The sequence below is a fragment of the Homarus americanus genome, unplaced genomic scaffold, assembly GCF_018991925.1.
Source record: "Homarus americanus isolate GMGI-L3 unplaced genomic scaffold, GMGI_Hamer_2.0 scaffold58074, whole genome shotgun sequence".
Taxonomy (NCBI): Eukaryota; Metazoa; Arthropoda; class Malacostraca; order Decapoda; family Nephropidae; genus Homarus; species Homarus americanus.
The window spans coordinates 1,334,888-1,352,863 of NW_024729094.1; the positions used below are offsets into that span (position 1 = coordinate 1,334,888).

General features: G+C 45.6%; 1 protein-coding gene across 1 annotated transcript in view; it reads right to left on the reverse strand.

The window, feature by feature from the left end:
* Positions 1-17,976, reverse strand: part of LOC121866318 (uncharacterized threonine-rich GPI-anchored glycoprotein PJ4664.02-like) — a 38,105-nt gene that overhangs the window by 12,663 nt on the left and 7,466 nt on the right. Inside the window, exons 3-5 of the mRNA XM_042365938.1 lie at positions 10,170-10,331; positions 9,476-9,538; positions 9,143-9,339 (exon numbers count right to left, since the gene is read on the reverse strand). Of these exons, the coding sequence (XP_042221872.1) occupies positions 9,143-9,339; positions 9,476-9,538; positions 10,170-10,331 (422 nt within the window). The remainder of the gene's footprint in view (positions 1-9,142; positions 9,340-9,475; positions 9,539-10,169; positions 10,332-17,976) is intronic.

Below are 17,976 nucleotides of genomic sequence, written 5' to 3' on the forward strand. Positions count from 1 at the left end.
ACTCCCACTATGTGCGGGGAGCGCTCTCTTCCCTCAGACGACCTTGAACGCTCAGTATCGCTAATGGCGGGGCATTTGAAATTTCTGAATATTACAATCGACCCCCCTAAAAAAAGACAGCACTGTCCTCATGTGCTGAGAAAACATACATACGACCCCCGTAAAAAATTGTTCTAAGAAAGTGCATCTTACCCCTTTAACGTGCTAAACACAGCATTCCCGTCTTCTCTTCTCCACTTCTCTCTCCCGCTAACATATATATATATATATATATGTATATATATGTATATATGTATATATATATATATATATATATATATATATATATATATATATATATATATATATATATATATATATATATATATATATATATATATATATATATATATATATATATATATAAAGTTTCGAATCAGAAAATTTATTTATTCCATTATTTCCAAATCCGAAAATGATGAGCTAGATGTGTTAACTGGTGTTGTAAACATGGCGTCTGGCCTCACTTAGGAGTATAATAGATCAGTACAGTACAGGAAGTATACATACTGCGCTGGTTTGTTTCCTCACCCAACAAGTGTTGGTCAATATTGATGGTCTACAGACGGTGAAGGCCCTGAACCATAGTTCCTGGTCATTATGTAATAACTTGGAGCATATTGACCAATTTTCCTACACAGGCTCGGGGTGCACCCTGCTCACGAGTAATTAATAATTCATTCCCGACATCGCCTTTGGGTTAAGATGGTCATATTTATAAAATTTCCATAATAGATCATAAAACTGAGGCCACTTTCTTTTATTTGCTGGGCAATGAAAAATGAAATTGCGTCCCAGAGACATAGCAGCCCGCTAGGAACAGTGTGGATACAGCACACTGTATACACAGACTGCGGTACACAAGGAGGCAGCGTGGTTGGCACTGCACTCAAACGCCTTCACTTCCCCAACTTGTAAAGTTAGGCACCCATATACAGCTGGGTGGACTGGGAACGCTCCAGGATCGAAATAATGACCCTTAGGACAGTAGGTGAGCGCTGTATTCACACGGCTGCTTCACCACACTACTAGGCAATAAAAACACAGCCACGTCAGCATTAATGCAATTATTTCAATTGGTGTTTCGTTATCAACTATGGATCCAGAGTGAGACGAAGATTGGCGGTGATGAAGCGTCTGGGGACACCAGGCCGTAAGAGGTTCTGCTGACTGATTCACTTTGTGTTACTCACTACGGTGTTGCTTCCACGGAAACACAGATCAAGCGTCCTGCAATTGTCCTGAATATTGAGAGCGGCGTCCACCTCATGTCACCCAACACACGGCTTAGCGACATCATCACTTGTCGACACATTTTAATAATAATATTTCACTGTTTTATTGTTGCCTGCCTCAACATATACAAAATAAAGTCTAGATGGTATAGTTCTTAGATACACTAATCTTAGGATGTGTTGCCAGGCTTTAAGGGAAATATAAAGCTGGGACGTAGAAATAAAGTTTACCGTAAGTATTCGGTTTGGTTAGGAAGGAAGGGACATCCTAACCAAACCGGATACGTACGGTAAGCTGATTTTTTTCTGAAATATTTATCGATGAACAAGTACAAGTTTAAAATTTCTTTTACACATGTTTCAGACTAACTTAACCTCTACGAGTGCGATATGTTAATCCTCCAAATACAATATTATTTTCCTGAAGGAAATAAGTCACTGTTTTCAGATAGATACAATTGTACTCGAGAGGTTAAAATATTTTAATTACGAGTTATTGTTTTTATGGGTTAAGTCATTATATTTGGTGGGTTAAAATATTTTACTAAAGTGGTTAAGGCATCGTGCTAATTGTTCCTCCGATTTCTTGGAGGTGGAATTAAGTGGTATTGGTGCAGTCATAGAGAAATATACCTACATGGTTTATGTACTGGGGAAACTTATACTGACATTATCCAGACATTTCTTGGTTATAGTTGAGGAGGATCATCTGAGACGAAGCTTTGAAGAAAAACCCCTGAGGCTGAGAGTGAGGTTGTCTCAGAAGTTGTTGGCAATATTTGAGACACAATAAATGGTCATCAAACATGTCACTATAAGATATTGGGGTAAGAACTTCATCAATTACTCATCCATTTAAAGCACTCACCGTTAAAGCTTTGATGAATGTGATAAAGGTTTGGGCTGAATGTATCTCCCGAGCTTTGATAACAGAATAGTGGAGCAGCAGACCAAATGTTATCCAACCCCTTTTGAGAGTTTTAAAGTAACCCAAATTCCTTCACCAGTCACGATGTTATTTTAAGCCGGGAGGAAAGTTGGACACGTCACTTTAATTCTGAATCAAAGAAGCAGAGAAGTTAAGGTTAGTTGCCTCTGATGGGGTGATGATAGCCACGGTGTTATTTACGGAGGAGATGTGATGGGCAACTATCTGCAGTAAGACATCAGCATGAATTGTTACTGTCATGCTAATGAGCTGTACAAACTATACAATCATTCTCCAAGTTTGTCTAAATTATAATAACCATTGACAAGAAATGTGACTTGTGTTCTTTCACATTGTAATGATTCATCGAACTTTACTTCCTTTAGTGAGTCCATAGACATGACGGCCCGTGAGGCAGCACACTATACAATAAACTAAGTCTTCGGTACTCAAGGGGGCGCTGAACTTGACCAACTGCTTTCTGCTGGATGTTGAGCACCGAAGAAACAAATTTGTGACGACATTGTAATTATTCCCCTAGTGATGTTCTCGGTGGCTGCATAGTAGCGACTTAATACTTCATTTAGCTTTCTAGATGTACTTTGACATGCTTACGATATATACAGGAGTGACATCGTAAGTCATCATCTTATTATTTACGAACAATTCAATTAGCTATACTGTACGTGGGTTACTAAACCCTGCCAGTAACATCCTGAAATATGTGATTTTAGTGTGGAATGCGGGGTCTCGCTCTGGGCTGCGTCTGTAAATTTCACTTGACCGTTCACTGAATGACGCCTGGTTTTTTATACACTGATGAACGGCATCCAAGTCTTCAATAAATTTATATCTGAAGGAAAGAAAATCAGTGTTTGAAAGGGACACCTCATTCTAGGCTGGCAATGCACCATTTTGCTGTAACGCCGTACTAATTATCAGGAGTCCAAATTGTCAAGACACCGAAGGAAATATCTTGGTCTAGGGACCTGTCACGTTGTGTTAGAGCTCCCTGGTTGGTGTAGTGGTGGCAGCAGCCTCGGAGGATCATAAAAGATCACACAGCAGAGATAGCGGCAGTTATGTGGTGGAATGGTTCGTGAGTGTGACAATAACAGTGTTATAACTTGTAAGACTTGGCCTTCAAAACTCATAGTGTAAGTTAGGGAGATGTTTGTATCGTATGAGGAGCAACGCTTACCACCACCAGTTAACATGTGTCACAGATTTCACCACATATTTGATATTTCTTCCAGACTACGAGACACTTTTTTTTCTTCAAACAAGCAATAATTAATTGCCACACCTTCATATCTGTCAGGATTGTGTCTTGCTTCAATCACCACATATTTGATATTTCTTCCAGACTACGAGACACTTTTTTTTCTTCAAACAAGCAATAATTAATTGCCACACCTTCATATCTGTCAGGATTGTGTCTTGCTTCAATGCTCCCAAATATATTTTTCACGCTGGCCTTCTCAGGATCTTATGGGTTTAGAGTTGAACATTCCCCTAAAATGTATAATTTAACCAGTCGTTGTATAATTTAACCAGTCGTTGAGTCATTTTTTGATCCAGCAGAAAATTTATACAACTTTAGTCATATTACAGGGGTTAAAGGTGAATTTAACCAGTCAACCTAACCTAACCTAACCTAACTTAAGTTGACCCAACCCAAGTTAACCCTATCCAACCTAACCTCACCTCACCCAACCCAAGTTGACCCCATCCAACCCAAGTTGACCCAACCCAACCCAAGTTAACCCAATCCAACCTAACCTCACCTCACCCAACCCAAGTTGACCCCATCCAACCCAAGTTGACCCAACCCAACCCAAGTTAACCCAACCCAACCCAACCCAAGCCAAGTTGACTCAACACAACCCAACCCAAGCTGACCTAACTTAATTTAACCTAACCCAGCTCAACCCAAGCTGACCTAACTTAACCTAACCCAACTCAACCCAAGCTCTCCTGACCTGATCTGACCTAACCTAAGCTGACTTGACATAACAAAACCCAACCTAATCTAACCCAACCTAATCTAACCCAAACTAACCTGACCCAACCCAAGATGGTCGGGACACTTGGTGATCACTGTATTTATTTTAATATGCTTCTAAGTCCTTGTCGTTTTGTCATAGAAAAATACTGTAATTCCACAACATGGCTTAGAGCTGTGAGATGTGTTGTCCTCGTGGCTCTTGAGTGATGTGTTCTTTGTATTGGCACCTTGGCACTGACTTAATTGTAATATTGTATGATGGTCGGTCAGTAATAAAACTTTTGGCAGTAGATATGAAGACGAATTAAGCTTATATAGGCAGTTGTGTTACATTATCCTTTGTAGATGCCTCACATCATGTTGGCTAACTTCTCTTGTTACGTTACAGTCACTAACTTCTCTTGTTACGTTACAGTCACTAGCTTCTCTTGTTATGTTACAGTCACTAGCTTCTCTTGTTACAGTCAGTAGCTTGTTACGTTACAGGCATTAACTTATACTGTACAATTTCTTGTCTTAAAATTTTGCTGTATAATATAGAGAAGTAAAAAACGTGATGGCAGGATCTCTCCTCCATGACAGTTTGTGCTACGGGAGGGAACACAGGTCTTGGGGGATCTAGGGAAGTTGTCAAGAGTAACTGACCAGAGTCCTTATAGTGTTATGGTGTGTGTGTGTGTGTGTGTGTGTGTGTGTGTGTGTGTGTGTGTGTGTGTGTGTGTGTGTGTGTGTGTGTGTGTGTGTGTGTGTGTGTGTGTGTGTGTGTGTGTGTTCAGGTGTGTGTGTGTGTGTGTGTGTGTGTGTGTGTGTGTGTGTGTGTGTGTGTGTGTGTGTGTGTGTGTGTGTTATGAAACATATTTCATCCACATCTGCACCAAATGGCTGTCCCATCACCACACACCATTTACCCGTCTTGAAAATCACAATCCCAAAGTGTTTGATAATATGGTTAAAACAGCCAAATAATATCCTGGTAGGTAGCAGTAGTAACACCAGGAGATTAACGTGTTATCTGCCATGTGCCTGATGCTGCCTCCAACGCTGGTCGGGGCGACACATTAAGCCGTCCTCATAAAGGTAAAACACTCGAGCATTCCTGTCACGTGCGTCACCTTTTAATGCAGTCAGTGAACCTTACTCATTCTATTACAAGAGCTACATGTCAAAAGCAATGGCTCGTGTGTACTGAAAATTGTGCAGCTCACTTTGTTGGCTGTGTGTAAATGAAATACGATACGATCACTACCAGTTTAATGAAGAGCTTTATCGTATTGCTAATACCGATATCGGCTGCATTTAAGGTCCAAATCACAGCTACATTAATTTGGGTCAGTAGCGGGTGCCATGAGTCAAGCTAGGCGGTGTGACACGGTGTGAGGCTGACAGTGTTCTGGGTGTGAGGCTGACAGTGTTACGGATGTGAGGCTGACAATGTTCCGGGTGTGAGGCTGACAGTGTCACGGGTGTTAGGCTAACAGTGTCACGGATGTGAGGCTGACAGTGTTACGGGTGTGAGGCTGACAGTGTTACGGGTGGGAGGCTGGCAGTGTTCCGGGTGTGAGGCTGACAGTGTTCCGTGAGGCCGATGGTGTTCCGGTGTGAGGCTGACAGTGTTGGCTGATGTGAGGCTGACAATAAACCCGGGTGTGAGGCTGACAGTGTCACGGGTGTTAGGCTAACATGTCACGGATGTGAGGCTGACAGTAAAAGATGGTGAGGCCGGACAGTGTTACGGGTGTGGGAGGTTGGCAGTGTTCCGGGTGTGAGGTTGACAGTGTTCCGGGTGTGAGGCTGACAGCACCTGGGTAAAGAAGCTGAACAATGTTCCAAAAAGTTAGGGCTGACAGTTCTGGTAAGTTGGGCTGGACAGTGTTCCGGTGTTAGGGCTGACAGTGTTCCGGTGTACATTAGTGTTCCGGGTGTTAGGCTGACAGTGTTCCGGGTGTTAGGCTGACAGTGTTCTGGGTGTTAGGCTGACAGTGTTCCGGGTGTTAGGCTGACAGTGTTCTGGAAAGTAGGGCTGACAGTGTTCCGTAAGAAGGACAGTGTTCCGGGTGTTAGGCTGACAGTGTTCCGGGTGTGAGCAGAACATAACGTGAGGCTAATAGTGTTTCTTAAATGAAGTAAATAAAGTCTGAAATAATAGGTGAGGGAGCCAGAGGTGAGTAAGCCAGGGGTGAGTGAGCCAGAGGTGAGGGAGCCAGAGTAGCTAATCCTGTAGGAAGCCCGGGGTGGCGGTCAACGGGCTTCGTCAGGTAGAACATTTTCATGATGGTTGGCTCGTTCAGGACATCAGTCCCCTTCATATTGGTGAAGTATTAATATAATATACCTTTACCCCACACGATCTTCATTCACTTACAACTTTTATTTTGGTATAATAATTTGATTTAGAGTACAAGAGGACAGGTACACCCAGAGCTTGTTCTCTCAGGGATAGGTGATGGCCACCACACCTGTACTGTTGGCCACCACACCTGTACTGTTGGCCACCACACGTGTACTGTTGGCCACCACACCTGTACTGTTGGCCACCACACCTGTACTGTTGGCCACCACACTTGTACTGTTGGCCACCACACCTGTACTGTTGGCCACCACACCTGTACTGTTGGCCACCACATCTGTACTGGTGGCCCCCACACCTGTAATGTTGGCCACCACACTTGTACTGTTGGCCACCACACTTGTACTGTTGGCCACCACACTTGCAATTAAGTTGGCCATCATTGAATTCCTCTACTGTTGGCCACCACACCTGGTACTGTTGGCCACCTCACACCTGTACTGTTGGCCACCACACCTGTGCATTGGTTGTCCCCTCACACCTGTACGTTGGCCATCACACCTGTAATGCCACACCACACCTGCACTGTTGGCTACAACACCTGTACTGTTGACCATCACACCTGTATTGTTGGCCACCACACCTGTACTGTTGGCCACCACACCTGTACTGTTGACCATCACACCTGTACTGTTGGCCACCACACCTGTAATGTTGGCCCCCACACCTGTACAACTGAGGTACGGTTGGTCACCATACTTGTACAGTTGAGGTACTACTGGTCACCATACCTGTACAGCTGGCCACTACACCTGTACTGCTGGCCACCACACCTGTATTGTTGGCCACCACACCTGTAATGTTGGCCCCCCACACCTGTACAACTGAGGTACGGTTGGCCACCATACTTGTACAGTTGAGGTACTGCTGGCCACCATACCTGTACCACACATGTACAGATGAGATACTGTTGGCCACCACACCTGTACAATTGAGGTACGGTTGGCCACCATGCTTGTCTAGTTGAGGTACTGCTGGCCACCATACCTGTACAGCTGACCACTACACCTAAACTGCTGAGGTACTATTGGCTATACACTTGTCGAAAGAGGTACCTACTCTCTCCAGTTCACCTGTAGAGACGAAACACGGGTGGCCTCATACCTGTGCAGTTAAGGTACTGATGAACCCACCTTAGTATAATGTCAACTCTGAGATCTTATAAGAGGAAGAGTTAAACACAAGTGATAATGATGTCAGGTAAATTTATTATTACATTACTTAAGAACTTTCTTTTCAGTCATAATACAAAAGATCAGTACAGACTCACCCCTGGCAGCTTGTAACGTCACTCGTTAAAAATTGTTACGCTGCAAGGAACAGTTGGTCAAGTAGACACAAAAATAGCCTTAGTTAATAATGTAACGAGTACATGGACTATGGTTGTGATTATTAGTAGTTACAGGAAGTTAATTATTTAAATAAGATTAAATATAATAATGATATCAACCAGAAACATATACTGTACAAGTTCCAAACCTGGCCAGTACTGTACACCCTCATGAAGAACTCTATATCACGCTTACTTAACTTTGCAACATCTTCATCAATGACACTTGAGCTGAAGAGTATTGTACACCTTAACTCTGTAAGACAAACTATCTCCTCTACAGAGTTGTGTTATATCTTCCTTTATTTATTTAAAAGATACATCCTCTCGTCCCTCCTGTTGAGTTAATCCAGAAGCGACATAGTGCTGGGGCGTCTTAAACAATAACACATCAAGTTATGGTAAGGACACACACAGGACGGATACTGTGGCTCGCCTGAAACTATTCGAGAAATAAGAACAGCAGGAAGGACAGAGGAAGGAAGTTTGCTTTAGATCCTGATGCCAAACTTTACTGAATGGTTGTGAGATGCATCAGGCAACGAGAAAAGTTTCACCAAATATATGGAAGACTGAGTTAAGAGTGAGGAGAGGAAGAAAACATCTTCTATGGATTAGTTACAAGAAGCCTTAATGAGTTGGAGGTAACTAAGCTCCTTGTTTTAGCTTTGATGTGATGTAGAATGGGAACTACTACTGTTCTTGGGATGGTCTGATTGGTGGGTGTTATAGTGATTTAATTTTGATAATTGTCTTTATTTTGGAGGCGATGAGGCCTAGGTCAGGTCAGGTCAGGTCAAGTTCGATTATATTAGTTTAGGTTAGGTTAGGTTAGGTTAGGTTAGGTTAGGTTAGGTTAGGTTAGGTTTATGCTGACAAATTGTTCGGTAACGAAATATCCTGGAACCAGTCTGTTCATTACGGGAGTAGGTTTTGGCATAAATTACGAGGAGAGTTTTATGTAAGGATTTCACTTATATATTCAAGAAGGCAAGATACTTTGCTGATTATGTATACGGCACTGTCATTATGCATACTGTCATTATCCATAGTGACATTATCCATACTGTCACTATCTACAGTGACATTATCCATACCGTCATTATCCAGTCACATTATCCTTACTGCCATTATCCAGACTTGTATCATCAAGAGTATCAGCTTCAGCAAGAACAGCTTGTATTCTGAATAGTTTTACATCAATGACATGATACAGAACGATGTAGACAATAAATGCTTGCAGAATTTTCAGTACGAGCCGAACTGAACCAGAGGAGGTGATGATGATGTGTTGGCTGAAGATGGCTTATGTTTTATGAGGAATTTCATCCTGTGGCTTCTCCGAGAGTTTATTTTCTCCTGGATTCTTTCTTCTGTGCACTGGAAAATATTCTCCAGCATGGGTGTTATGTGACTATTCTCCAGGTGTAGTTCTGCCAGTACTTGTGACAGCTGTAGTGGAGGAGACCAGCAGTTGAAGACTTGTTTACAAAATGTACTTAAATGGAACCTCACCCATGTTCTTCTTCGTCCACTTGTCGATCTTGTGTACCAGGTCTAGGGTCAACTTCTCCTTTCAGTTACCGACCTCACCTGGCACAGGAATCAACAATATTACTTCATCATTCACCTCAATAAGAATTTGTGAATACTGAAAATGAGATCTTTAAATTATAATAAACTCCTATTTTAAACAACGGATGTTGTTGACTTGAGAAATTCCATCATCGTGTGTATTATTTGTTAGTTTTTATTAAGATTTGTAATCCTTAAACTCTTTACCAACAAGCTTTTGGTCAAATTTTTATTTCTGCAATGTTTAACAATCTCTTTTATCAAATGTTACGACATGTTTCAACCAAGAGCCCTGGGCTATTATTGGCAATATCACTAATAATATCAATAGCGGATGTCAGTTACATCTACCTGAACCAATGGTTATCTTTAGTTTTAGTGAAACGAGTAAAGAAAACAAGACTATCCTTAACAGAAGTTAAGTGTCCACCTTTCCTGAAGAAGCCGCCCTCCTGCCTCACCACCTCCTGTGAGTACTGGGGATTATCTTCTGTTGTGGGCCCCACCAAGTTGTCCCGGCCTGCCATCTCATTAAACTCGGTGTATTTACCTACCTGAGTGTGAAGGAAGGTTTTGTATATTGATTACAGCCCACTACCATTGTTCGTTATTCTTGTTACATTACTCAGGTATTTTGATGTTAAACAGTTAATGTAGTGAAACAAATATATCTTGTTTACATGTCCTCCGAGCACACGGCATCATACATTAAGGAGTTGCTTCTGGCTGAGGTTTGTGCTCAACAACTCGTTCAGCTTCTCTTGCTTGGCCATAATGTCGGCCTTGAGGCCCTCGTAGAAGACGAAGTGAAAATTAAGGTGGTGACGCTTCTGCCAGGCCTCGTTGACGCCAGTACGGCTGGTACCGTACTTGGTGAAACATTGTTATCAGGGTTAGCACTAGTCATGTGAGGATAAACTCAGTGATATACGGCATACATGCTGAATACAATCTAGGAGTGTCGAATAAAACCCTAAAAACTAAAAACTATGAACAGGAAAGAACTTGTTGATAAATTTAGCCAATAGACAAGTGCAAACAGGCACTAGTCAATCCATTGTTTACCATGATGAGATGTATCAAATAAAACATGTTTATGGAGCAAGTAACAAGATCACTAGATTACAAGATGTTGTCACTGCTAGACTAAGGTTAGGATATAAGTATACTGTACCTTTGGCAGTATGTTCCTCAAGCAGATGTGAACAAAATTAAATGTAAAGTGTGTGGCCAGACATATGGCAACACTGTCCAACACTACGTCTTAGACTGTGAAAAAATAGAATCTAATAGGGATAGATCCAAGCGCACTGTGTATGTAATGGCATCTAGTACCTCATCATAATTTTATGTACCGCCTTAAACAATGTACTGGAAATACTCTGTAACATTCATTGCCATAATATCAAAATCACTGGGGTCTGATAAACACCCTTTGTGGCCTCTACTCTGTAATCCCGTTTATGCTACCGCTCACAGTATGAGTATGAGGTGCACAATAAACTAGCTGGTGATCGCGGTAAAATTGTAATTCAATTGGCCAAGACCACACTGGTGGATCACTGGCCAAGACCACACTGGTGGATCACTGGCCAAGACCACACTGGTGGGTCACTGGCCAAGACCACACTGGTGGATCACTGGCCAAGACCACACTAGTGGGTCACTGGCCAAGACCACACTGGTGGGTCACTGGCCAAGACCACACTGGTGGGTCACTGGCCAAGACCACACTGGTGGGTCACTGGCCAAGACCACACTGGTGGGTCACTGGCCAAGACCACACTGGTGGGTCACTGGCCAAGACCACACTGGTGGATCACTGGCCAAGACCACACTGGTGGATCACTGGCCAAGACCACACTGGCCAAGACCACACTGGGTCACTGGCCAAGACCACACTGGTGGGTCACTGGCCAAGACCACACTGGTGGTCACTGGCCAAGACCACACTGGTGGGTCACTGGCCAAGACCACACTGGTGGGGCACTGGCCAAGACCACACTGGTGGATCACTGGCCAAGACCACACTGTGGGTCACTGGCCAAGACCACACTGGTGGGTCACTGGCCAAGACCACACTGGTGGGTCACTGGCCAAGACCACACTGGTGGATCACTGGCCAAGACCACACTGGTGGATCACTGGCCAAGACCACACTGGTGGATCACTGGCCAAGACCACACTGGTGGATCACTGGCCAAGACCACACTGGTGGATCACTGGCCAAGACCACACTGGTGGGTCACTGGCCAAGACCACACTGGTGGATCACTGGCCAAGACCACACTGGTGGATCACTGGCCAAGACCACACTGGTGGGTCATCTGGCCAAGACCACACTGGTGGATCACTGGCCAAGACCACACTGGTGGCCATCACTGGCCAAGACCACACTGGTGGTGGATCACTGGCCAAGACCACACTGGTGGATCACTGACCAAGACCACAGACACTGGCCAAGACCACACTGGTGGATCACTGTCACACTGGTGGATCACTGGCCAAGACCACACTGGTGGGTCACTGGCCAAGACCACACTGGTGGATCACTGGCCAAGACCACACTGGTGGATCACTGGCCAAGACCACACTGGTGGATCACTGGCCAAGACCACACTGGTGGGTCACTGGCCAGACGTTACTCTAAACAGTTTAATTTTTCCTTTTGTTGGTCAAGTCAACATTTAGGACCATTTAGGGATACAGGAGGTCAGGCGCCGCCATCTTGTTGACGTCCCGGGTCACGACATGGCCGGTACAGTTCTGACACTCCCAGGTACCCTGACACTCCTAGGTGCACCTCTGACACTCCCAGGTATACCTCTGACACTCCCAGGTACACCTCCGATACTCCCAGGTACACCTCTGACACTCCCAGACACTCCCAGGTACACCTCCGATACTCCCAGGTACACCTCTGACACTCCCAGGTACACCACTGACACTACCAGGTACACCTCTGACACTCCCAGGTACTCCTTTGAAGTTCCCAGGTACTCCTCTGACACTGCCAGGTACACCTCTGACACTGCCAGGTACACCTCTGACACTCCCAGGTACACCTCCGACACTCCCAGGTACACCGCTGACACTCCCAGGTACACCGCTGACACTCCCAGGTACACTTCTGACTCTCGTAGGTACACCTTCGACACTCCCAGGTTCACCTCCGACACTCCCAGGTACACTTTTCAAACTCCCAGGTACACCCCTGAAACTCCCAGGTACACCCCTGACATTCCCAGTTACTCCACTGACACTCCCTGGTACACTCCTGATACTCCCAGGTACACCTCTGACACTCCCAGGTACACCTCTGACACTCCCAGGCACCACTGACACCCTGGCACAGGTACTCCACTGACACTCCCTGGTACACCTCTGACACTCCCAGCTACACCTATGACACTCCCAGGTACACCTCTGACTCTCCCAGGTACACCCTTGACACTCCCAGGTACACCTCAGACACTCCCTGGTACACCCCTGACACTCCCAAGTACACCTCTGACACTCCCAGGTACACCTCAGACACTCCCAGGTACACCCCAGACACTCCCACATACACCTCTGATACTCCCAGGTACTCCTCTGACACTCTCAGGTACTCCTCTGACACTCCCAGGTACACCTCTGACTTGCTCCCAGTTACACCTCCGACACTCCCTGTTACCCCAGCCTCCCAGGTACACCCCCCAGGCACTCCCCAGGTTCTGGCCTCCCAGAGTACACCTCCTGATGCTCCCAGGTACACCTCTGACACTTCCAGGTACACAGTGACACTCCCAAGGCACACAATGACGCACTCCCAGGTACACCTCCTGACACTTCCTGGTACACCACTGACCCTACAGGTACACCTCTGGCCTCCCAGGTGCTCTTTGACGCTCCCAGGTACTCCTCTGACACTCCCAGGTACACCTCTGACCTCCCAGGTACACGCCTGGCCTGCCAGGTACCTTCGACACTGCCAGGTACACCAATGACACTCCCAGGTACACTTCTGAGACATCCAGGTACACCACTGACACTACCAGGTACACCTCTGAAACTCCCAGGTACTCCTTTGACGCTCCCAAGTACACCTCCGACACTCCCAGGTACACCTCTGTGTAATGAGACAAAATCTCACATGAAGAGGTAAGTTAGGAGCTTATAGTAGTAGAGTATTATAGCGAGAGGAAATGGTAGCGTGTCCTGGATGTTATTTGCACAGCGTCACTACGCTTATCTTATCTCGTATGTCAATACACATATATCACTTCTTAAAGGGACAACTTGTTAAACACCTCTTGATACAACTATTTATTACTTCACTCAATGACATGGACACATTAATATCACTATTATATCGGGGTACTAACACATCATGCTTTACGTTACTTGACACTGACTCTCAGACACACCTGAATGAATACACTTCCCACAGTAGGTAACTCACCCTAGGACGTTCTGACAAGACTCACGTGTACCCTGACGTAGGCCCAGTGAGTGCTGGCTGGGCTGCGTCCTATGGGAGAATCTGCTCAGCTGGCGATGCCGTGGTCTGGTCGGGAAGTCTCCCTCCTGACCTGGGGAGGGGACGTGCGTGACTCTGCTTAGTGAACCGAGTGACGACCCGAACGGGAGGGAGATGACAGCAACCAGAGTGAGAATCAGTATGACCAGAATCAGAATGATAATGATAATCGTAATGCCCGTGGACGGGACTGTAGGGCCTTTATATGGGGTCGGCCCAGCCGGCTTCTGACCTCTGCCAATTAACACTAAACTGGTTTGATCTAGATAGCTGTGTGCAGGTGTGGTCCTGGCCAGGTGTCTTGGCTAGGTGCGGTTGTAGGTCACCCAGCTCACGTCATTAGCGGGCGAGGTCAAGTCCCTTGGGTCGACCTGAGGTGTGTCAACCCGGAATGTGGTGGTACCACGAGGTCTGCAGTGCTCTTGCTGTTATATGCGGCATAATTCTGGGCTGTAAGGTTTGGTCTGACAATCACTCATTACACCTCCCGCCAAGACCAAAGCTTCATCACAGAGACTGATGCCACATATAGACAGCAACATCACGTGTGGTGTCAAAGATAATCCCTGGGGCGATAACATAGTCTCACATTTACAAACAACAATCTCATAGGTGTATGTTTTTCTACTGGCGCTAGTTTGATCTGACAAAGCTCACTATACCTCCCGCCAAGATCAAAGCTTCTATGCCAGGAGAAAAAGGAAACATAGCAAGTGAACATAGAATGAAAAAATCCTTCATATGTAGCATAGTGTCCGAGGCAACCTTGCAAATCACATTCTACAAACAATAACAGGTGTTACATTTCCTTATCAGCCCATGTCAAAATAATAATTCATCTCAGTCAGTAATATAGCTACAACATCGTGTTTCATAGTCCAAGACATTGATCAAATGAACTCATAGAAAAAAGTGAGACTAAAAAAAGACATTCTTTGTAGTAAACATCAACAAAATCAGAGAAAATACTTGAAAATACACAAAAAATGTTCCTACTTCACATATTAGGGTATTGATATCTTTTTATTATACATCAACAACATCAGTACATTAGTTGGGTCCGGCATAGCTCACGTCTTCCATCCAGCTGGTAGCTGAAAAATAGGGGATGGCGGCAGCTCAGCAGCTGTAGTCGGTTGGTCCTTCATCATCGACTTTCTTGTGATGTCAGGACAGCACATCTTCTGTCTTCTTTCTTCACATAGCACATCTTCTGTCTTCTTTCTTCACATACCGCACCTTGTAGGTCGTTTCTCCACACCTTCTGACTTCTTCTCACTTCCTCCTGGTTTCTATACTATTCCAGACGAGTTTTCTGTCCCATCTGCGGTCTTCCTCTACGTTTAGAGCCTCATTTTCAACGTCTTCTAGATGAATTTTCTGTTCCATCTTCCTTTTTTCTTAGTACATCATCATTTTCATATTCCAGACGAATTTTCTGTTCATCTGCGTTTCTTTATACATCTTCATTTTCATATTCCAGATGAATTTTTCTGCTCCATCTGTATTTCTTCTCTGCAACATCATCATTTTCAACATATTCCAGACGATTTTCTGTTCATCTGCCGTCGGCCCCCTCCGGCCGGGATGAAGGCCGGTCCACTGCTTGGGCTGTCGTCTCCTTAGATGACTCATAAGGCAGGTTCCGCGGACCAAGGCTCGCTCTCCGTACGTGAGTGTCGGCGAGACCAAAGACCGTCCTGTCTTACACCTTCCACAGTGGTGAATCCCTCCCTGGCTGGGCTCACCAGGGTTCGTTGTGTGGCGATCCATTCCACACTTCTTAACTTCCTAAAGTAGAAAAATATAAAATCTTCTTAATCCTAGACCAAGGGAGGACTTGAAAGAAGTGACGTGGTGTGTGGTGGGTTTCGTGCTGCCTTCATCAAGCTGCATTCATCACGCTGCTTTCATCATGCTGGTTCTTCTCTGCTCGTATGTACTGTGGTTGACGTCCGGCTGGCCATGGGTGGTACTGTGAGTGACATTTGACAGAGAAACAATCCTAAAGGGATGATGGATCAGTTGGAAGTGCATTCGCAAAAAAAAAATTCACTTCAAAAGATTCTAACTATCACTGTACTGAACACTAAGGGGAATAGGCGTGAGTTCTTACGTTAAGTGCGCTGCCACCATTGTAATGAGACGAATCTGACAAGAAGAGAATTACATATATAGGTAGGAAGTATAGAGAGTAGGAGTGTAAAGATAGGAAACTTGGTAGCGTGGCCTGGATGTTATTTGCACAGCGTCACTACGCTTATCTTATCTCGTATGTCAATACACATATATCACTTCTTAAAGGGACAACTTGTTAAACACCTCTTGATACAACTATTTATTACTTCACTCAATGACATGGACACATTAATATCACTATTATATCGGGGTACTAACACATTATGCTTTACGTTACTTGACACTGACTCTCGGACACACCTGAATGAATACACTTCCCACAGTAGGTAACTCACCCTAGGACGTTCTGACAAGACTCACGTGTACCCTGACGTAGGCCCAGTGAGTGCTGGCTGGGCTGCCTCCTATGGGAGAATCTGCTCAGCTGGCGATGCCGTGGTCTGGTCGGGAAGTCTCCCTCCCGACCTGGGGAGGGGACGTGCGTGACTCTGCTTAGTGAACCGAGTGACGACCCGAACGGGAGGGAGATGACAGCAACCAGAATGAGAATCAGTATGACCAGAATCAGAATGATAATGATAATCGTAATGCCCGTGGACGGGACTGTAGGGACTTTATATGGGGTCGGCCCAGCCGGCTTCTGACCTCTGCCAATTAACACTAAACTGGTTTGATCTAGATAGCTGTGTGCAGGTGTGGTCCTGGCCAGGTGTCTTGGCTAGGTGCGGTTGTAGGTCACCCAGCTCACGTCATTAGCGGGCGAGGTCAAGTCCCTTGGGTCGACCTGAGGTGTGTCAACCCGGTATGTGGTGGTACCACGAGGTCTGCAGCGCTCTTGGTGTTATATGCGGCATAATTCTGGGCTGTAAGGTTTGGTCTGACAATCACTCATTACATCTGACACTCCCAGGTACACCTCCGACACTCCCAGGTACACCTCTGACACTCCCAGGTACACCTTTGACTCTCCCAGGTACACCACTGACACCCCCAGGTACACCTCTGACACTGCCAGGTACACCTTTGACACTCCCTGGTACACTTGTGACATTCCCAGGTACATCTCCGACACTCCCAGGTACACCTCTGGCACTCCCAGGTACACCTTTGAAAATCCCAGGTACACCTCCGATACTCCCAGGTATACCTTTGACACTCCCAGGTACTCCACTGACACTCCCTGGTACACCTCTGACACTCCTAGGTACACCTCTAACACTCCCAGGTACAACCCTGATACTCCCAGGTACACCTTTGACACTCCCAGGCCCACACCTACGATATACAGGTTCACCTCCGATGCCAGGTACACCTCCTGACCTCCCAGATACTCCTCCCAAGCTGCTCCAGGTACACTTCTGACACTCCCAGGTACACCTCTTACACTCCCTGGTTCTCCCCTGACACTCCCAGGTACACCCCTGACACTCCTAGGTACACCCCTGACACTCCTAGGTACATCTCTGATACTCCCATGTACACCTCTGACACTTCCAGGTACACCTCTGACACTCCCAGGTACACGAGTGACACTCACAGGTACACCTCTGACATTCCCAGGTACTCCTCTGACACTCCCAGGTACACCTCAGACACTCCCAGGGACACCCCTGACACTCCCAGGTACACCCCAGACACTTCCAGGTACACCTCCGATACTCCCAGGTACACCTCCGATACTCCCAGGTACACCTCAGACACTCCCTGGTTCACCTCTGGTACTCCCTGGTTCACCTCTGACACTCCCACGTACACCTCTGACACTCCCAGGTACACTTCTGACAGTCCCAGGTACACCTATTACACTAACTGGTTCTCCCCTGACACTCCCAGGTACACCTCAGACACTCCCA